This window comes from Astyanax mexicanus, chromosome 18, assembly GCF_023375975.1.
Source record: "Astyanax mexicanus isolate ESR-SI-001 chromosome 18, AstMex3_surface, whole genome shotgun sequence".
NCBI lineage: Eukaryota > Metazoa > Chordata > Actinopteri > Characiformes > Acestrorhamphidae > Astyanax > Astyanax mexicanus.
Genome location: NC_064425.1, coordinates 5,883,213 through 5,906,370, shown reverse-complemented (window position 1 = coordinate 5,906,370; position 23,158 = coordinate 5,883,213). Strand labels below are relative to the sequence as shown.

At 38.1% G+C, this 23,158-nt stretch overlaps 1 protein-coding gene across 15 annotated transcripts in view; it reads right to left on the bottom strand.

Annotated features, from left to right (window-relative positions):
- phldb1b (pleckstrin homology-like domain, family B, member 1b) overlaps positions 1-23,158 on the bottom strand; it is a 171,998-nt gene that overhangs the window by 38,252 nt on the left and 110,588 nt on the right. For 13 of the 15 annotated variants that reach the window (XM_049467221.1, XM_049467223.1, XM_049467224.1 and 10 more), the window contains 6 exons: positions 22,443-22,589; positions 20,729-20,866; positions 12,530-12,658; positions 5,898-6,053; positions 4,442-4,552; positions 1,598-1,687 (listed from right to left, as the gene is read on the bottom strand). In XM_049467221.1, the coding sequence (XP_049323178.1) occupies positions 1,598-1,687; positions 4,442-4,552; positions 5,898-6,053; positions 12,530-12,658; positions 20,729-20,866; positions 22,443-22,589 (771 nt within the window). The remainder of the gene's footprint in view (positions 1-1,597; positions 1,688-4,441; positions 4,553-5,897; positions 6,054-12,529; positions 12,659-20,728; positions 20,867-22,442; positions 22,590-23,158) is intronic. The other 2 variants (XM_049467229.1, XM_049467236.1) reach the window with 1 other exon arrangement.

The window sequence follows — 23,158 nt, the reverse complement described above, 5'->3', positions numbered from 1 at the left end:
CTCAGTTGAAGGTGTCGGGCTGTGTGAGTGTGTGTGAGAGTGTGTGAGAGTGTGTGTTTACTAGAGGGTGTTTATGGGAGGTTTTATCAAGTTTTATCAAGTCAGTGCAGTTTTGTTTTCCCAGAAAATCTTGGAGCACTTCATGCTTCCCTCTGCTGACAATTGTTACTGGGATGTGGATTTTATTTTCCAGCAGGACTTACTTCCAGCACACTGCCACACTGGCCAAAATTGGTCTTATTAAATAATATTCTAATTTTCAGAGACAGATTTTTGGGTTTCGTTGGCTGTAAGCCAAAATAATCATCAACAACAAAATAAATAAATGCCTATAATAGATCACTCTGTGTTTAATATATATAAAAAATATTTTAAACTAAATTACTAAAAAATAAAGTAACATATCGCACACCCCTACAACTGACACACTCTCACCACACAATAGTACAGTTGTAGCTCAGTTGAAGGTGTCGGGCTGGCAGTGTGAGAGAGTATGTGTGTGTGTGTGTGTGTGTGTGTGTGTGTGTGTGTGATAAGTCAGGCTGCATGCACGGACCGCTGGAGCTCTGCTACCTCCAGAGGTGGGCGGGGATATGAGCTGCTGCAGGAAGTGTAAGAATAGGGCGCGGCCGGCCGACAGTAGGAGCTCTGGAGTTGGGCATCGTCTAACAGGTCAGACTCAGTGATGTGAAGCACTTCCTGTTTAGAGGTTTACATGTCAGCAATGCTCTGCCTCACGGGCTTTCATTTCCTGTTTCCCTGATCAGACGTGATGCGTATCGTTTATAGGATGTTGCAGGAGACGAGCGGATAACGACAATTCTACCAGTCTGTTTGGTTTTGCAATATCCTGAAATTCCTGATTCAACTTTTTTTTCCACAAGCATAAACTCCATTATTTAAAGATACACACAGCTCTAGAAAAACATAAGAGACCACTTCAGTTTCTGAATCAGTTTCTCTGATTTTGCAATTTACAGGTTTATGTTTGAGCAAAATGAACATTGTTTTTTTATTCTATAAACTACAGACGTCATTTCTCCCAAATTCCAAATAAAAATATTGTAATTTAGAGCATTTATCTGCAGAAAATGAGAAATGACTGAAATACAAAAAAGATGCAGAGCTTTCAGACCTCAAATAAGTTTATATTCATAAAGTTTTAAGAGTTCAGAAATCAATATTTGGTGGATTAATCCTGATTTTTGATCACAGTTTTAATCATGCATCTTGGCATCATGTTCTCCTCCACCAGTCTTACACACTGCTTTTGGATAACTTTATGCCTTTACTCCTGGTGCATAATTTGGTAAAATCGAAGGAAATCATTTTAAGTGGTCTCTTATTTGTTTCCAGAGCTGTAAATGTCTTAACTAGCTTGGTAGTAGATTTAAATGAAAAAATACTGTTTAAGTAAAGGTCAGCAAGCTATGAGTTCATTCAAGGTAAATGAGAGGGTCAGAATGGGTGAGAGATGGTAAATTAGAAAGCAGGAAGAAGGAAAGAGGAAATGTAAAGTTATTTCTATTGTACTTCTCTTTGTGTTGATTAACTTTCTCTTAGTCTGTTTTCAGCAGCAGTAATAATCCAGGCCTACCTCCTTTATTGTGCTGGAGCTCTTAGGGAAAGTTCTTCCGCCAGTTAAGCTGAGATATCTCTTCTCCAGACCAGTCAGACGCTCCTTCTCCTGTAAAAACACCCATTTGTGAGCTTCTGAAACATCGGTTTTAGCGCTGAAACAAATCCAAGACTAATTTAAGACAAATTTAAGCCTGATACAATTAGAAATGTAAAGTAAAAATGTAAAAATGGAATTTCGCTGATTTTGGAGAATGTTTGCTTAAATAAATTGTTAAATATACATGTTATTCAAGATACCTAAGGGTCTGTTTACATCTGGCATTAGCATACGGTTTGTATTAAGATATTATCAAGATACCGCATTTTTTGCACTGAAAGCCTCACCTAAAATCCTTTCATTTTCCAAAAAATCCTCAGTGCGTCTTTTAATCCGGAGCTCCTTATGTATAAATTCCACCAGTCAGGTATTAAAGAGCAGTAAAGACACTCCACTGAAGTACAGAGTTATACATGAGTTTCAGTTTAGTTCTCCAGCACCGAGACTGGAGCAGTATTAGCATTAAAGGCTAACTGTGCTAAGCGCTAGCTCTTTCCTCGTTCAGAGGTGAGTATATCGGACTGTAGACTGCTGCTAACCCTAGCACTGGGACTAGCACTGCTGGAGCAGCATTAGCATTACCCACTAACCACACTAAGCACTAGCTAGCTCTTCTGCCATTCAGAGGAAAGTATATCGGACTGTAGCCTAATGCTAACCCCGGCTAGCACTGCTGGAGCAGTATTAGTATTACCTGGTAACCATGCTAAGGACTAGCTAGCTCTTTTGCTGTTCAAAGGTGAGTACTATTACCCTGTAGCCTGCTGCTAACCCTGGTTAGCACTGCTGGAGCAGCATTAGCATTACCCGCTAACCACGCTAAGCACTAGATAAGCTTTTCAGCCGTTCAGAGACAAGTATATCGGACTGTAGCCTCCCCATTTACTGTGTAGCGCAAATCTAAGCTTACTATGAATAAACGGAAGCACTTTGCTTACCTAAATGAACAGTTTTTAAGAGAGAAATCTGTGTAGATGAACATCTAGCACTCGTTTCACTCTAAAAATAATGCGCCTTATAATCCATTGTGTCTTACCATGCAAAAAAAATGGTATATAATAGTAAATTCTGTTTACACTTGTGATTTAAATGCATCTCCAGCGTTAGTAGATATGATTCAATTTTCCACCACATAAAAGCAACATCCACATTTACATCATCACATCACTGCAGTGTAGACATCATGACTCCTGGCTTCTCTAAAACAATCCATTTCACACTAAACCAAGTGATTCTGGCCAAATCTCATCAGTGAACGATGCAAAAAACGTGAAAAATCCTCCATTAGTTCCACTTTACACTCTGTATGACATAAACAGACCCTTATCCACAGCTCTCAGCAGTGACTCATAGTCTCAGTTAATGATGGATGCCAGCAGTGTGGAGTTATTTTAAAGCAGAAAAGGAAAACAGACGAACACACACTTCTCACCAGTGTTTTGACTGCGGTCGCTTAAGCTAGACGCTCCTCATTAAAACAACAGTTCAATTAGACACACATAAACGCAGTGTGTGGCTAATTCAGGGCAGTTAGATGAACAGAGCATTCTCAGACAAGAAAATTAGCTTCCCCCCAAAAAAACGAATATAAATGCTGCATTAAAAAATGCAGCACACTGTAGCATAGTTAAGTAGCTAAGAGCTTAGCTTTTGAAATAAAGTGATAGTACCTAAAACGTACAAAATGTTTTCTCAGTATTAAAAAAAAAATCTGCTCAGAATGAGAATCAGAATTAAAAGCAAAAGCTTGGTTGGCGCACCTCTAAACATCATGACACCTTATGACCACATTTACACTTATCTGATTACACGCCCAAGAAACATTCAGAACAGACACAAATCCAATCACTCAAACCATTTTATCAAGTAGACTTGATAATTGAATTCCCCTAAAAAATAGAGTATAATTGAAAAGTTACTTTTTTTCAGTTCAAAATGTGAAACAAATATACTATATAGATGTTTTACACACAGAGTGATCTATTTTAAGCGTTTATTTCTTTTATTGTTGATTATTATGGTTTACAGCTGATAAAAACCCAAAACTAAGTGTCTCGGAAAAGTAGAATATTATATAAGACCAGTTGGTACTTTTGGCAGTGTGGCCAGTGTGCCAAGTCCTGCTGGAAAATTAAAGATTTTGCAGGAAAATACTGCACTGACTTTAGACTTGATAATAAAACACAGTGGATCAACACCAGCAGATGACATGTCTCTCCAAACCATCACTGATCATCAGTAAATTTTACATTTCATTTGTAAATCAAGGGAGCAGAGTCTGGAGGAAGAGTGGAGAGACACACAGTCCAAACTGCTTGAGGTCTAGTGTGAAGTTTCCACCAATCAGTGATGGTTTGGAGAGTCAAGTCTAAAGTCAGTGCAGTTTTGTTTTCCCACAAAATCTTACAGCACTTCATGCTTCCCTCTGCTACTGACAACTTTTATGGAGATGCGGATTTCGTTTTCCAGCAGGACTTGGCACACTGCCCACACTGCCAAAAGTACCAATTGGTCTTATTATATAATATTCTAATTTTCTGAGACACTGATATTTGGGTTTTCTTTGGCTGTAAGCCAAAATCATAAACAATAAAAGAAAAAAAAAACACTTAAAATACATCACTCTGTGTTTAATACATCTATATAATAAATGAGTTTGACATTTTTAACTGAATTAATGAAATAAAGTAACTTTTAATGATATTCTAATTGGTATACAGGTGGCTAATAGAGGCTAATGTGATCATGATTATGAAGATGTACCTTCTGAAGCAGCTGTAAAGTCACACTCCTGTCCTTGGCCAGTCTCTCGAACTCCTGCGCCGCCTGCAGACCCAGCTGACCGGCCTGGTTCTCCAGAGCTGCTACTTTCTCCTGCAGAGAAACAAACAGCTTCCTTAAGCAACAACAGAAACACAAACAGCTGCAGCTGCTGGGAGAACATGTGTCTGTATGACAGTCTGTGAATTTTCCGAGCTGCCTACAGCAACATTACTATCCACTACAGCAAAAACACCAGCTGAGGTCTAAACAAGTTCTTTCTGCTTTTCTACTGTGTGTTGAGTTGAGCTTATGCAGTAAAAAGAGAGAGAATTAGCTTAGAAACAATCCTGCTGAATAATGACTACAGCTTAAAATGCACCATATTTATGTACAGATATTCAGCAATCAAAAAGGTTAGGTTATTAAACTCTAATATGTTATATATATAATTATTATAATATCTGTGAAGTGTTTAAAACCGGCAAACGGCAGGTTTAAGTTCATTTTTACACTCTACTCGCATCAATTAAATTAAATAAAGTGTTCAGGATCACGTATTAAGCCTGGCATCAGTTTACTACCTCTTCTCAATAATAGCTATAATAGCTTTTAGTTTAGAAATATATTATATTGTAATGTTACGCCCAAAACACACCCATTATTAGATAAGAGAATAAATTCATGCCTTTTTTGCACCCTTGCGATACCAAAGACACACCATGAATCTGTTTGATGCTCAATTGACATCTCACCTATAGATCGCTAAAATAGGGCCCTTAGTGTTTGTTTGTATGTTTAACAAAAGATTGGTTGTCTTTCTCTGTGCCTTGAGGTAAATTTGTAACTAAATTTGCACTGCTGAAGTAAATTCATGACTAGAATTGAACTGTTAAAGTAAATGCATTGCATATTTTAGTTATAGGTTTGCTTTTTTTTTTTTTTTTTTTAAAGAGACATACAGCTTTGGAAATAAATTAAGAGACCACTTCAGTTTCTAAATCTGTTATAAACTACAGACAACCTATCTTCCGAATTTCAAATAAAAATATTGTCATTTAGAGCATTTATTTACAGAAAATGAGAAATAGCTGAAAAAGAAAGCTCATATCATATAAAACAAGTTCATATTTATAAAGTTTTAAGATTTCAGAAATCAATATTTGGTGGAATAAACCTGGTTTTTACAAAAAGTTTTCATGCATCTTGGCACCATGTTCTCCTCCACCAGTCTTACACACTGCTTTTGGATATCTTTATGTCTTTACTCCTGGTGTAAAAAGTCAAGCAGCTCAGTTTGGTTTGATGGCTTGTAATCATACATTTTGCTCTTGATTATATTCCAGAGGTTTTTAATTTGGTAAAATCAAAGAAATCATAATTTTAAGTGGTCTCTTATTTTTGTCCAGAGCGAGATCTGTAAAAAATGTGTGTGTGTTGTTGCTGGGGTGCTGTTTACCTTTCTTTTGGACACGCTGTTCTGGTACTGGGCTCTCTCCTGCAGGAGCTGCTGGGAAATGGTCTCACGCTCTTCCTCCAGACTGCTTTCCTTCTCCAGCTGCTGGAACTCCAGGTCCTCAAACTGCTTCGTTTCTGCCTCCAGAGTCTCTGCTTCCTATTATACACACACACACACACACACACACGCACCGAACACAGGGTCAGAAAACAGCATCAGGCGAGAGCAGAGCAGAGTGAGAGGTGGAGGCACTGGGCACTGGGCTACACAGCTTTATAGCACAGCCAGGGAACAAAAAGCAACAAGCTGCCAGGCTCGGGGCGAGTGATTTGGCTCGGCATACTGTATATTATGTCTGAAATTTTGGCAGAAAGTGAAATGTGGTACGTGTGCTGTAGAGTTATCGAATACCAGTTTTGCTGTGTCACCACTGAAAGCAGTAGTTTAACCCTCCTGTTACCTTTAAGTTTACTAACATCTTTTATGGTTGGGGTCAGTTTGACCCCAGCAATTTTAAACTACAGAAAATTATTGTACAATAATACAATTTCTACCCAAGTTAATGTCATGTTATATTTGTTTGTTGACTACCTAAATAGCCATTTATAAATAATTCTAACCCTCCACTCACCCCCCTTATACCACCATAATACATGTTATCTGACCATGGAGAAATATACACACACCATAAAATCTCATTAATTTACCTAAAATTAAAAACAGAGATATTATTGGTATATTGATGTTTTTATATTATGTCTAAGTAAATATTTTTGTAATCTAAAACATTTAAAATTAAACAATTTATATTAGCAACAACAGCAACACATATTATGTTTGGGCTCAGTTTGACCCCAGCAATTTTAAACCTCAGAAAATCATTATATAATAAAAATGTAATTGTTACCCAAGTTTATGTCACATGCTATATATGTTTGTTAAATACTTAAATAGCCTTACAAATAATAACACCTTTACATACAGAATACATGTAGTGTGACTACGGAGACATATTTCGTACACAGACTGATTTACATAAAATTAAAATTGAGAGCTTATTGGTCTTTTATGCCTTAAGTAAATCTTTTTTGTAATCTTAAACATTTAGAATTAAAAATATTTTATGTTATTAACCAATGTAACATTTTAGATTTTGGGTCTCCCCCAATATACATAGAAATGCATATACATAGACTGAGTTTAGCCTGCCTTCTGGCGCCGACTGCTACACTATGCGGAGTCTATATCAGTACAGTAATGGCGGTGCTCGGAGCTGAAGCTAGCGTTATAGGATGTAACCAGTGGTTTTTAATAAGCTTCTTGTGCACTTTTTAAGTTATTAATGCCTCGTTTTAAATTTGAGGGATCTCCGGATTCTAGCAAGGAGGTGTGGAGCTACTTTGAGCTGGATAACGGTGTAAAAAGTGATTTATCAGGGCAGTTAAAGTTATGCCCAGTGTCAACCAGTCTGAAGGGTGTTTGTACAAACTGTTAAAATTTCTGGATCTCTGAATGCTGTGAGAGAACAGAGGTGTGCTATTTGTCAAAGATAAGAACTTTTTATCATGTTTTACTACAACAAAAGTCCATTTTACACTGGAGTTCTCCTTTAAGCTCATTATAAAATTAAAACTATTTATAAATCGACAGGTTCAAGACTTAAAGGACCTGTTGCTAATGTTTTTGTGCCAAATATCACAGGACACCTTTAAATGTCTACAGTGGAGCCCATGCCTTTACATATTGTGTTTTATCAGCAAAATTCTATGGAAGATTAAAAAATTTGTAAAAAGTAGGTTTTCCATGATTTTGCCCCCTTCTAAATAATATATATTAACATGTAGTATTGTTCTAGATCTACAATGAAGCCCTGATGCTAATCTTGTCTGTATTGTAGTGAAAGAGAAGCTTTGCTTGATCTGCAGTGAATCCCTCATGCTTTCCGAACAGATCTCAAGGACGCTGGGCAGCGCTTGATATCAAATCATCAAACTGCATCTGACAGGGAAAAGCCAGAGGGTTTAGAGAGTTTGTGTCATCATGCTTTCTCTGAGCAGCCTGCAGGGTTCGTCTCTGTGAAAAGAGAGCTAGTCATCAAAAAATTCTGCCTTAAAAACAATGTGACAATGTGTGCTCCCTACCCTGATGAGCACAGAGCTAATAAAATAAGAGAAAATTCTTTCATTTCCCAAATTAAGCAGCAGTGGTGCTGTTTTATTCTGTATGAGTAAATTATTAAGATGTAAGCAAAGTCATTAAGAGCTGTTTGGAGAGAAGGTTTTGCCTTAAAATGAAAGTAAGAGAGGAAGGTGTACAGCCTTATAGGACAAATGTTTTGCAAACATTATATGAAGATATTTAGATCACTTTGTGTGTTTTTAGCAGATTTTTGGAGATGATGGGCAGAATGCTAACCATAGATTAACCATACATATGGGAGTACAAACACACCAGACAGTTCTTAGAGAGGTGCAGAGCCATCTTTCAGATTTGCTTTGGATTTGGTATGTCAAAATGTCTAAAGCAAACTTTAAAAAGCTATGTGTTGTGAATTTTTTAATTTTTTTTTTTTTATAATTTTATTTCAAATTTTTTCACATTTTCTCCGTAATTTACACGGCTAATTACCCAACCCACTTATTAGGACTCAATTGTGCTCCCTCTGAGCACCAGAAGCATGATGGCGAAGCTGCATGAGCTGGGGTTCGAACCTGTAGAGCTTTAGACCGCTGGACCACTTGGTGCCATGTGTCATGAACTTTATACTTGTGTGAAGTTTGGCATAACCATAACATCAATTCATGGTTATGTAACTGCTGCATCTCAAGCAAACCACGTGATTTATAGGCAGTGTTGGGAGTAACGGCGTTACTAACGCCGTTACTTTTTTTCAGTAACGAGTAATCTAACTAATTACTATGACTGTAACTATAACGCCGTTACCATTTCAGACACCCCGTTACTGCACGTTACTTTAGCCATGAACTTTTTTTTAACTTCGCTTTGCCCTGGTTAACCCCTCCTCTTTCCGGTGAACTTGAGCTTCTGGTCGCTGTGCCTGTGGTTTGGCGTGGTGAAGTGAGGCACAATTGTGACTATTTGCGTGCTCTTATCAAATCAGTGATTGCCGTGGACAGCCCAAGTTCCGAATTAAGGACGTTAAGCTCTTTTTAACCAATTATTCTTGTTCACTGAAATAGCGAAAACTGAAAGTGAAAAAACATTTGTGTTAACTGAATCTAATAAAAACGGTAATTAAATGGAAAAAACATAACTATCTCGAACTGTATTTTATGTTTATAAAACTAACTAAAACGAACTGAAATTACTGATAGAATACCCTCATTTTCGTGTTTAATTTATTTATAAGCGCTGTTGTACAGCAGAGTTGTACAGCGGGCGGTGTTGTGCCGAGCGCGCGGCACCTCGTGGTCCTTTAGTTCTTGTGTAAAGCGCTCGCGCTATAGCCGCAAAATACGACGGAAAACACTGAGAAACTGCAGAACTATGTATGGGATTACAATATGAGCGCCAGGCAGATGAAAGAGAAACAGGAGATACAGTATGTGAGAACATTTACCTGAGTAGCTCATACCAGAAATCTCTCTCTCTCTCTCTCTCTCTCTCTCTCTCTCTCACACGTTTCTTAGATTGATCTCTCTGATGAGATGTGTGAAAACTAATAAACGCTAGCAAGCCCACCCTAAAAACTTACTGAACAGAAAAAATAAAAACAAAATTAAATTAAACTATAATAAAAATGAAAAATGTAATCACGTAGCTCTGGGCGCACGTGAACGCCTCCGCGTTTCACTTGCAGCACTGTGTTTAGCTGTTCTTAAAAATCATTTTAATTAAATAATAGTTCTATGCTTCTATGTTACCGTGTTAATTAACATAATTCTGATCATATTTCGCTCATTTAAACAGCCCGAAAACAGACAGGGCTCATAATGACAGTTCATGGTTCGGGTTGAGTCGGGCTTGGGCAGAACGTGCACAGGCTCGGGCTGGGTCGGGTGGGATTTTTTGGGCCGACCTAAGCTCTATTCTCTTTTGGTGAAGCTGTTATATTAATACCATTTTAACGGTCATGAGATTGTTCTTTTTGTCCATTATTTTGTTTTGTTTATATATACATATTTCCTTTGAGTGTGGCTTGGTTTATTTAATTTCATCCCCAGACGCGTTTTTCCGTTTTTTCCAGTATTACAAGTTTTTGTTATTTTCTTTGGTTGTGTGGAGAATTTCGTTTTGTTTTTTTGAAATTCGTTAGATTATATTTTTGTCAACATTTTGGGTTCATTTTCGTTTGTTTTTTTTAAATAATAATAGTAAATGCATAATTGATTTCCTTTTTTTGAGGGTGAATAATAAAAGTAACGCAATAGTTACTTTTACTGGTAACTAATTACTTTTATAGTGGAGTAACTCCGTTAGTAACTCAGTTACTTTTTTGGAGAAGTAACGAGTAACTATAACTAATTACTTTTTCAAAGTAACGTGCCCAACACTGTTTATAGGTTGATATTGTTTTTTTTATTATTTTATAGAAACATTTGTTAGCAATGTTTTAACTTTTTTACCTGGTCCTAGCAAAAAAAAATAGGCAAAATTGGGCATCCAATTCCATTTTTTGGCCATTATTCATTTTTCTAGACACATTTTCAATATTCACCAAAAAAAATTGGTGAATGGAAAACCTGCCATAGTTCCCAAATATGTAAACCATTTTCAACCAAACCTCCTGCATGACTTTGCTTACAAAGAATGAATTATTCTGACATTTTGGAAAATTGCCCCTTAAACCTTCACAAAATGCAAAATATTCTTGATACATGAAAAGAAGATATGCAGATGACTCAACCCACCGGTTAATATCTACATTAATAGATTAGTAGTAAGGTTAGGTGTTAAAAGGTATCAGTTCAGACTCAGTTCAGACAGACGTGCACATCTACAGTACAGATTCAGAACAGAGGCACTGCAGTCAACAGACTTAATACTGAAGATACCAAACAGCCCTCTATCAGCTTATATACAGGGCTCAGCTCCAACAACGTCCAGGAATTCCAAGGAATAGTTCAACCAAAATGCAATAATTTGGTAATGGCATTACCTAAAAAGGGCCAATTCTTCATTTGGGTTTTCTAACATATACAGCTCTCGAAAAAAAAAAATAGAGACCACTTAAAAATGATGAGTTTCTTTGATTTTAATAAATTGAAAACCTCTGGAATATAATCAAGAGGAATATTGATGATCACAATCCATCAAACCACCAAACTGAACTGCTTGAATTTTTGCACCAGGAGTAAAGCAGCATAAAGTTATTCAAAAGCAGTGTGTAAGACTGGTGGAGGAGAACATGATGCCAAGATGCATGAAAACTGTGATTAAAAACCAGGGTTATTGAATATGAACTTGTTTTCTTTGCATTATTTGAGGTCTGAAAGCTCTGCATCTTTTTTTTTTTGTTATTTCAGCCATTTCTCATTTTCTGCAAATAAATGCTCTAAATGTGAATATTTCTATTTGGAATTTGGGAGAAATGTTGTCTGTAGTTTATCTATTATTCATTATGATTTATGGTTACTAAGCATCATTTGTCATTAGCAGCTGTGCTCCAGCCATTATGGTCAAACTATTCCTCTTTTAAACCTGCCATCACCCAGATTTCATTTGGAGTTTCCAGCAGATCTAGCGCCAGCTATTTTTTTTGTTCAGAGCCAGAAATGCAGAAATAGCACTTTTACTTTTTTTTTTTTAAGTCATACTTGAGCATTTGCATCATGCATACCAACATCCCACTGATCCCAACATCAGTTCAGGTCTCCAGAGTGACTGGTGAGGGGTTGGGGATGTGTGTATGTGAGTGTGTGTGCATGCGTGGCATATGTGTGTGTGTTTACAGTACAGGCCAAAAGTTTGGACACACCTTCTCATTTTCAATGCGTTTTCTTTATTTTCATGACTATTTACATTGTAGATTCTCACTGAAGCATCAAAACTATAAATGAACACATGTGGAGATTTATGTACTTAACAAAAAATTAGCTGAACCTCCACAGTCACCGGACCTGAACCCAATCCAGATGGTTTGGGGTGAGCTGGAGCACAGAGTGAAGAAGGCAAAGGAGCAACAAGTGCTAATAAACACCTCTGGGAACTCCTTGTTGGAAAACTTTTCATTTCAGGTGACCACCTCTTAATGAAGCTGATTGAGAGAATGATGCAGAGAGTGTGCAAAGCAGTAATCAGAGCAAAGGGTGGCTATTTTGAAGAAACTAGAATATTTATATATATATATATATATATATATATATATATATATATATATATTTTTTTTTTTTTTTTTAGTTATTTCACCTTTTTTTGTTAAGTACATAAAATAGTTTTCATAGTTTTGATGCTTCAGTGAGAATCTACAATGTAAATAGTCATGAAAATAAAGAAAACACACTGAAAAAGAGAAGGTGTGTCCAAACTTTTGGCCTGTACTGTATAAGATCAGGTGGTGCAGGAGGTAAGGGGGTGCAGTTGGTGTGTTTGGGTCCTCAGAGGGTTGTTTCAGGTGATGGGCAGCAGCACAGCTGGCAGTCCCGGTGTCTGCAGGGGCGAGCGAGACTGACCCTTTTGAGTTGATCCTGTAACTGCTCCCGTAGGGACTCAGGACAGTTATGGAGCTGGCTCTTCAACTCATTGTAGGCATCCTGAAGCCTCTCCAGGGCTTCCCTCTGGGTGTCAACATTAGCCCTCTCCTAGAGAAACCGTCCAGGAATAGAGAGAGAGAAAAGAGAGAGAGAGAGAGAGAGAGAGAGAGAGAGAACACTGCTCAAATCCACGCCATGCACAAGCATCTGAGGTTAGAGGAGGACATGACGACAGAGTTGTTTGGCCAGAGACAAAAACAACAAAAACTGCAGCTACTAGGGATGCACTGAATATTTGGCAACCAAAAATATCTGAATATGTGCTGAAAATGGCATAAAAACAGTTTTTATGTGTTCAGCAGAATAAGGGAGACACCGAATAAATTATACTGTACAATCAGTCAAGCAAGGAAGCTGACAAACGGCAAGTTTAAGTTCATTTTTACACTCTCCTCGAATAAATATATAATTGTAACATTATCTGAGCTAACCGCTTTAGTTTTAGCATTTGATTGTTTTTCAATGACTAGCTGCCATTATCTGTGTAAATTTCCCTCACTTGTGATTTGGATAACAATACAGAGGTACATTTATGACTGGAATAGCACTGCTTAAGTAGACCGATACTTAAAATAGCACTGCTGAGGTAAATTAATTGTTCTTCAAATGAGGCCAAAACATTCAAGCTAATTCATACTGATTCTTTTGATTTAGAACATTTTTGTATCATGTTTAGGAATACAATTTCTAGTTGATTGGATTTATTTTATATAGTGCTGGGCGGTATGGCCAAAAAAGCATATTACGGTATTTTTTTTAAGATTCTGGCAGTTCTACTGTATTTTTATTTTATCTTATTTATTTATTTTATTTTTGTGCATGAGTAGGCTTTAAATTACTATGGGGTTTACTTTGTCCCACAAAATTAAACAATATATGAAGAAATCAGAAAAACAGCTGAAGAATTTAAACAAGAGACCTTAAAAAGAGATACGCCGACAACTTTAACACGGCTCCCTTTACAAAATTAAATATTTTAATAAATAGTTCCATAAACGCTATAAATTGTCCTAAAAAAAATTATTATGAAGTATTCAAAGAAATATAATTTTCAAAAGCTCTTTTGCACAAGTAAGACACAAGTTTAATATCAATTCACAATATGTTATTACTGAAGCCATTAGAGGCATTACAGTATTACAATCAGCCACAAATCTCTTCCTTCTTCAGTTAAAAAATCCATTCAGATCATCTTTCAAGCTACAGTATTAATATATTTAAAAGGGCTGTAGTTACTGCTCTATTTTACTCAAATAAAAACACTCCTACAGTAGAAACGGCAGCAGGAGCCGATCTCATTTCTCTCTACAGGCAGGATAGCACTAGACGAGCATTAGACTGTGGTTTGACTCCACAAGGCTGCAGCTCCTTCTTTGGTGGTGCTGTTCTACATGGTGCTCCAGTGGCTCCTAGTGGTATAGCAGTATGAGAAAATGCAAAACTGCCGCCCAGTACAAATTTTTAGGGCTGTGAATCTTTGGGAATCCCACAATTCGATTCAGAATCAATTCTTGGGGTCATGATTATTTCAAATCGGTTGGATTTCTTTCTGGATTTCATCCTCCATAATTTAGCGGCGCAACAATAAACACCGTAACACGACACTACATGCCCCTCTGTAGCCTAATAGGGAGAGGCAGTAAGAGCAAAAACTTTCCCTGTCCTGTTGCTGCTGTCTCGTGACACTCACCTACTGTCCTGCGGAGCTCAACTTCTGTCGCGCTGAGCTTTTTAACTGTACCGTGGAGCTCAGCTACTGTCTCGCGGAGCTTTTTAACTGTAGCGTGGAGCTCAGCTACTGTCGCTCGGAGCTTTTTAACTGTACCGTGGAGCTCAGCTACTGTCTCGCGGAGCTCTGTAACTGTAGCGTGGAGCTCAGCTACTGTCTCGCGGAGCTTTTTAACTGTACCGTGGAGCTCAGCTACTGTCTCGCGGAGCTTTTTAACTGTAGCGTGGAGCTCAGCTACTGTCTCACGGAGCTTTTTAACTGTACCGTGGAGCTCAGCTACTGTCTCGCGGAGCTTTTTAACTGTACCGTGGAGCTCAGCTACTGTCTCGCGGAGCTTTTTAACTGTACCGTGGAGCTCAGCTACTGTCTCGCGGAGCTTTTTAACTGTAGCGTGGAGCTCAGCTACTGTCTCGCGGAGCTTTTCAACTGTACCGTGGAGCTCAGCTACTGTCTCGCGGAGCTTTTTAACTGTACCGTGGAGCTCAGCTACTGTCTCGCGGAGCTTTTTAACTGTACCGTGGATCTCAGCTACTGTCGCGCGGATCTTTTTAACTGTAGCGTGGAGCTCAGCTACTGTCTCGCGGAGCTTTTTAACTGTACCGTGGAGCTCAGCTACTGTCGCTCGGAGCTTTTTAACTGTAGCGTGGAGCTCAGCTACTGTCTCGCGGAGCTTTTTAACTGTATCGTGGAGCTCAGCTACTGTCTCGCGGAGCTTTTTAACTGTACCGTGGAGCTCAGCTACTGTCTCGCGGAGCTTTTTAACTGTAGCGTGGAGCTCAGCTATTGTCGCGCTGAGCTTTTTAACTGTACCTCGGAGCTCAGCTACTGTCGCGCGAATCTTTTTTTACTGTACCGTGGAGCTCAGCTACTGTTTCGCGGAGCTTTTTAAACCTTTTTTTTTTTGTTTTTTTAAAGCTCCGCACGACAGTAGCTGCACCCGCAAAAAAAAATCTATTTTTTTGAAAATGAGAATCGATTCTGAATCGTTCAATGTTTGAAACGCGATCTGAGCTCGAATCGTTTTTTTCCTGCACCCCTACTAATTTTATATTAGAATTGTAGTGTCTTATTTTGTATACATTACAGATAGAAAACAACATTCTTAAATTTGTCCATCACTGGGACGTAATTCAGGTCTGAAAGGGTTAATAATGAAAACCTCTGTATTCAGTCTTTGTTTAGTCTTTTGCCCAATTTTGTTTTTATTTCAGTGCATCTCTAACAGCTACAGCAGCATTTATTAGAACATAAACTATTCACACTAAATGGACGACAAGGCAGAACAGTACATGTGGGAGTTAACTGGCCTAAACAGCAGGACTACAGGACTGAAGGCCTTCAACAGGGCCGAACAGGCTTCTATCTTCAGGCATGTCTCAGCCAGAGGCTGCGGCTGAAGTGTCTCACTGGTGTCTGCGTGATGATGCGCCACCTCAGTCTGATGGCTGAATTAAATGGATTATTTCCTAAAGCCTGGCGATCAACATAAGCTGGCTGATAGGAAGCTTTTCCTTTCTTTCGTTTCAGAAAGAAAGATTTGCGACAACAGTCAAACCATTACTCTGGTAACCTTTAGAAGTTAGTCTCTTAGATCAGTCTAGCTTCTACATCGACATGCCTGAATGCATACGGGTCACATTCATGCATTTTCCATCTTTCGCATGAATAAAACATTCCCAGCCACATCACGACACACATTTCTCAGTACTCTGTCTGTGTGCTGGAGTCAAATGTGACCAAAACCCAATAAAAAGTAGAGAAGACTGTATCCTTAAAGAATACGAGGAGCCGGTAAAACACTGGTGCGCTCACATTGGACAGAGTAGGGCAATTCATAGAGTCAAACTCAGTCAGGTAAACAGAGGCAGCACATGAACTATCATGAAGACACGTAAAACGTTTCATAGATTTGTAGAAGAAGTCAGAGATCCAGAATGTTAAAATACTAATAATAATGCACTCCAAATATCTCCATATATCCAGAATTAAAGTAAAATAAATGATACTGGACAGATATAATCTGTCTCTAGTAGATATATAATGGTAAATGAGAACAGTGTGAAGTTTTCTTTTGCTAAAAACAGTAAAAAAAAAAAGTACTTAAAACTGTCAAAAACACTCCAGAGACAACAAAAAGTGCAACTTTTAGGAATGCACAGAATATTTGGCAATCGACCAAAAAGCGACTGAAGAAAAAAAAAGAAGGGTACCACTAAAATAAGACTTCCTTTATACAGGGTTTATAAATGGTTTATAGTTTATAGTTAGGTAATTATAAACCATTTATAAACCCTTTATAAAGGTAGTCTTATTTTAAAGTGGTACCAAAAAAAGTATCCTGTACAACCACTCGAGCAAGGGAAGTTTAAGTTCATTTTTATATTTTACTCAAATAAATATAATAGTAATATATTAGCTAAGCTAACTGCCCTAGCTTTAGCATTTGTTTGTTTATCATTCTCTGTTTAAATTTCACTCACATATGAGTTAGATAGCACCACAGAGGAACATTTGAGGTGCATTTATGACTAGAATAGAACTGCTTATGTAAACTGATACTTAAAATAGCACTGCTGAGGTAAATGTATTTGTTCTCTGTTGGATTAAAAAGGTAAAATTGTAGTTTGGAAATTGTTTTTTTCTTTAAAATGACAAAATACATGTAAACTATTTACTGTAGGTATGAGTTTAACAAGTTTGGCTGAAAGAAATCTGAAATATGTGCCTCAAAACAGTAAAAATACTCTTAAAACCATTAACTCGATTGTGTGTTTTCAGATACAAGACTTTATATTTTCTAAACTTGAGTTATTTAAGCATCAGCTAGCTAAAGCATGCCAAAGCTAAACATATTTCTCTCTTTTGTCACTCATTTTCTGTCCATTCAAAAGCAGTTGCTCAGTCGGAGTTGTTCTTGTCTAAATGTTTATAAGTGTTTGTTTTTTTTATTCAAACTTTGCTGAACATTTCACATAACACCTAAGTTTAGTATTAAACTAATAAAAAAACAATCAATACATTAAAATGTGTTCTCAGGGGCTGTAAGGATATAATCGTATCTGGGCTGGGTGGTGGCTAAATCTCTCACTCTCTTAAAGCTACATTGGCTCTAATCTAATCACTGTAAAGCTGCACATGCAATGTGATTTCATCCTTCCTGCTGGTGCGGCTCTTTACAATGTGTCTCATGCCTCAGAAACTCATATTGATATGATTATTCACAAAGCACTGATTCACGGTTTCTGATACATCTTCAGGAACCTCTTCACTCACAAGACACAAGACATTTAAAGAGCTTCAGAAGTCCCGCTTTTACTTTAAAAGGCCTAAATATTCACCACCAGCCTACAAGCTAACAAGAATAACCACCACAACCGCAAGCAAGAAGAACGAATAAGAATTACCACAATAAAACAAGACCAGAAGACCCTGTATATACAGCTCTGGAAAAAAATGAATAGACCACTTAAATTTCTGAATCAGTTTCTCTGATTTTGCTATTTATAGGTTTATGTTTGAGTAAAATGAACATTGTTGTTTTATTCTATAAACTACAGACAACATTTCTCCCAAATTCCAACAAAAAAATATCGTCATTTAGAGCATTTATTTGCAAAAAAAGAGAAATGTCTGTAAAAAAAAAACAAAAAAGAAAACAAGTTCATATTCATAAAGTTTTAAGAGTTCAGAAATCAATATTTGGTGGAATAACCCTGTTTTATAATCACAGTTTTCATTCATCTTGGCATCATGTTCTCCTCCACCAGTCTTACACACTGCTTTTGGATAAGTTTATGCTGCTTTACTCCTGGTGCAAAAATTCAAGCAGTTCAGTTTGGTTTGATGGCTTGTGATCATCCATCTCCCTCTTGATTATATTCCAGAGGTTTTCAATTTGGTAAAATCAGAGAAACTCGTCATTTTTAAGTGCTCTCTCTTTTTTTTCCAGAGCTGTATACTGTTAAACCACTCGAGCAAGGGAGCTGACAAACAGCAAGTTTAAGTTCATTTTTACGTTATCCTTGAATAAATGTGATTGTAACATTAGCTGAGCTAACTGCTTTAGCATTAGCATTTGTTCCTTTATCAAAGGACTGGCTAGCATGCTAATGCCAGAGTTGTGAGTTTGCGCTAAGCTAATAGCCTTAAAGGTACGTCTTCAGGAACCTCTACACTCTTTTACACGCTTTTTCTTTTAAAAAGGTAAAGTGTGACAAACAGAGGACATTCAAAGTGTTTTTTCACAGAGCTTCAGAAGTCCCACTCTTACTTTAAAGGTCTAAATAGTCACCACCAGCCTACAAGCTAACAAGAATAACCACCACAACCACAAGCGAGAAGAACGAATAAGAATTACCACAATAAAACAAGCCCAAGTGCCGAAGTGCACCTGAAAACCCTGTATATATAAGAAGTTTCATTGACCACTAAAGCCACCATGCTAATCCCAGAGCTGTGAGTTTGTGCTAAGCTAATAACCTTATAGACAGAGGGAAAGGGAGAGACAGGAGGACACAGTGAGAGCAGCAGAGAAGGCGTGAGTGCGGAGTGGAGCGATGAGTGGGTTAGTGGTTAATGGAGGCTGATTAGTGAAGCCAAGCTGTGTGTAGAGGACCTGATGAGGGACCAAAAGAATCCAAAATTCACCTCAACCGAATGTTGCCTTCATGAACAATGATTTGCCAAGCTACTAATTCTCTAATTCTGACTTAAAACAATCCAATGAAACACTAAACTCCTCAGATCCTCTGATGGAGATGGCCAGATAATGTGATAATGGAGAATGGAGGTTTTGGCTAGTTTTAAAACTGCGTCCCTTTTTTTATTGTCTGTTTTTTTTTTTACCTGGGGATGGCAAAAGCGACCAGCATAGGTCTGGAGTGGCCATCCTGGAGAATAGCATGCCTTTAAGGAATGTCAAAGACCAGAGAAGGCTGTTCAGTCCAGAGAGGCTCACCAGCATTTCATTCACACACACACCAACATACACACACACACATACATACATACATACTTCTAGCTGGACAGAGCAAACTTTTAACTCCAAGTGCCAAAAAATGTCATATGAAGAGCTATACAGCTTAAATACAGCTATGGTAGCTTCAATGGTAGAATAATGGTAATTTATAAAAAAGCACAAATAAAAATGTACACAAATTTCCCTCATTCCAATAAACAGCCAAGATTCAAGGCCAAAGTGTATGTAGATAAAAAATAACGATAGCTTATGCGCATATATTACACCTTTATTATTATATAAAAGCTAGCTACTGATTCAATTCAGGCCTTAACAGAATATGATTTTAAACACTTCTTTCAGTTACAGTATTTTTTGCACTATAAGGCGCGCCATCAATAAACATCTATTATCTGGTCTATTTCCAGCTTTACCGCTTCTATTCAGCAGCGGTAAAGCTAAATAAACAAAACTGTAATTCTTAAAAAAAAAGTCAGACAAGTCAAACAGGCACTGGATGTTAATCTACACAGCGCTACACTGAGGAACCCTGAGTGTTCCGGTAAGCCAGGGTGATATTAGCTAGCAGTTTGTCCCATGTAGCTTGTTTTAACATGCTAAACGCACAGGCTACAGTTCGATATACTCACCTCTGAACAGCAAAAGAGCTAGCGCTGGTCAGCGGCTAATGCTAATACTAATGCTGCTCCAGCAGTGCTAGCAGTGGTTAATATCACCCTAAAATCATCAGTGCTCCTTATAATCCGCTGCCCGCATTTACGTCCCGCTAGCGATGCGGTTAGTGGCTAATGCTAATGCTGCTGCACCCAGCCTTAGCGCTGGAGAAAGTTCACAAAAAAAAACTCACCCTTAGACAATTAGAACATTAAAAATCTAAGCTTAAAGTAAATAAACAGAAGTTCGTTACTCACCTAAATAAACAGTTTTTAGAAGAGAAATCTGTGTAGATTAACATCCAGTGTGTTTTATAATCTTCTTATACTTATTAGACTGGTTATTGTTTTTGACATGTGCGATAGTGAGCTTTGCTAATGCTAGCACTACCTCTAGCATCTGTAGTTGCAAAAACACCACTCTCTTGCTCTCACACACACACACACACACACACACACACACAGGGGTGTGCATCGACTGATGAGTGTATTGAACAGTGACGGCTGTACCAGTTTTAGTCAATTGCCTTTTAAACTCAAACTGGATGCAGGTTTGCAAATCGATGAATTTGGGCAACGTGGAAAGTTGTGTACATTTGTTTTCTGGCTGAAATATCACTTTCATGTAATATTTCTCTACCTGCATTTTCATTTCAGAGTACTAAAGTTTACAGTTTACAGCCAGTGAAATGAGTTCTGTAGTTTTATAGTGAGTTTTCTTTAAGCTTTGAGTGTGTTGTTTTGTGTGCACGCTGTACCTTGTCTTTCTCCCTCTGGATGGCGCTCTCCAGTTCGTTGAGTTTGTGCTGCAGCTGCTCGATGATCTGAGTCTCAGCCTCGATCTGCTCCAGCTCTGCCTGCTTCTCCCCCTGAAGCAAAGCCCTCTCCATCTCCGCCTGCACAGAAACACACACACACACACACACACATCAGAACATCTGTGTCTCCTGAAGACATTGCTTTCTATAATGCAGAACCCATCCTTAAATGATTCTGATATTTAACAACATTCCACAATTCCATTTTGGGGATTTGGAGACCCCTCTGGTGAGAGTGAGTAATTGCACACAGCATATACAAGAGTACTTTTAATGCAGGTACATGTAATAAATTGTGCTTTTGAGTATACAGTTTTGTTCATTTTGTTCATTTATAAAATACAGTAAATATGTAGATAGCAAGTAATACATCCAAAAAAATGATGAGTTTCTTTGATTTTACCAAATTGAAAACCTCTGGAATATAATCAAGAGGAAGATGGATGATCACAAGCCATCAAACCAATCTGTGTGTGATGCCAAGCTCAGACTACACAACATTTTTGCCTCTCACAATGTTCACTATGTCAGATTAAGCTGTTATCTTCATCTTCATTTTATCTTCACTACACGTTAGTCAGCGACCAATCCTCGTCCGTGTCCTCGCGTGAGTTCGTAGTTCATCGCGGGGGAGAAGCATAGAATCTGACAATCATGCCTACAGAAGCCCTTTGCGTGATGGAAGCGCTTTTGTGCTGAAGAAACTAAAAAAAAGAGGGAAAAGCGACTGTAGGCTCCTGGGTTCCTGGGTGACCCAAATGGACATTACATGCTTTTTGTACTCCAGAGAGAACTTAAGGTATGGTAAAGATGATGGTATTAGATGATTATTAGATTATTTTTCTGTTTCTCTGGTCCAACGAACTACAGGAGCACCGTCCTGCTTTCTTTTCCTGTGTTTACATCTGTGCGCCACAGAACGCTCTTTCTTCCTATTGGTCAGAGTCAGGGAGTGCGTCGTGGAGCAGCATGTGTCAAACTAGGAGATAAAATACAAAAAATTCTTACATGCTAGTCTTTCCGTCAGACGCTCCGACGCTGTCGCTCACGTCAAATTATTGATATTTGACTGTGTCACACTACACGACCTTTGTCGCTCACGACACTGAAATTCGAATCCGAAACACGCAATGTGTGCGGGTCAAAATCGGGCTAAAATCGTGTAGTCTGATCCGGGCATGAGTTGGTTGGTTGTTGGGGTTTTATTGCCACTCCAGCACAAAATTAGGCTATTTGTGGCATAAACTTGGTTTTATATGTGTAGATATAGTACAGTTGATTCAAATATTACATAAGTCACTACATATGTGTCAAATTTGATGTTTAAGATTAATATCCGATAAAAACTTTAAAATCTTTCCTGTTGTTTTTGTTTTCCAAAAAGGTCCTTCATGTTATTTTCTTGATAGTAAAATTTTCTTATATGGTTATGGGCTGGACAGTCGATGAGGATGTGTTTCATAGTTAGTGTGGTGTTCCACGATGGACAAGATGGTATTTCAGCGTTTGTTAAAAGATGTCCATGTGTTATTTTTGAGTGGCCTATACGGCATCTTGTGTAAATTGTCTGATCTGATCTTGAGTTGTGTTTGAAGGTTGATCCGGGCATGAGAGTGTATGTGTGTGTGTGTGTGTGTGTGTGTGTGTGTTTTACCTCCTGTTTGGACTCTTGAAGCTGCTGTTCGAGCTCTGTGACTCGGGCCTTCAGCTCATCAACCCTCGCCAGCACTCGCACCCGCTCCTCCTCCAGATAACCCAGCTCCAGCACCGACCCACCGCCCAAGACCCCCGATTCCTCCACCTACACACACACACACACAATTTAACAGAAGTCTCAGAATAACTCTCAGACATATGCTTGGATTATACAGCGAGGCAGATTTATTTGTAGAGCACTTTTCACACGCTTTACATAAACACAGAAAACACAGAAGACAAAGTTACAGGTAAAAGAAAGTTACAATAAAAGAAAAGTGCAAAAAATACAACTGTGATTTTACTCGAGTCATTAGAGGACTATCTTACAAAAACTATCTTACAGTAATGAATCAATTCCTAGAACACCTGTGCCTCAATATTTCAAAACCCCCAGGAGTTAATAAACCTTAAAAGAACTTGTACATGTTCACCATGCAGATGTAAATACTAAATTCTCAGCACTCTGTTCTCAGCTGTAAAGCTAAGCTAAGTCAACAAAACTGTAATTCTTAAAAAAAAAACATTTCAGAAGAGTTAGACAAGTCAAACAAGTGCTGGATGATAATCTACACAGATTTCTCTCCTGACTTATTTGGATGAGTCACTAGGCTAAAGGCCAATAATACTCACCTCTGGACGGCCAAGAGCTAGTGCTTCGCGTGGTTAGCGGCT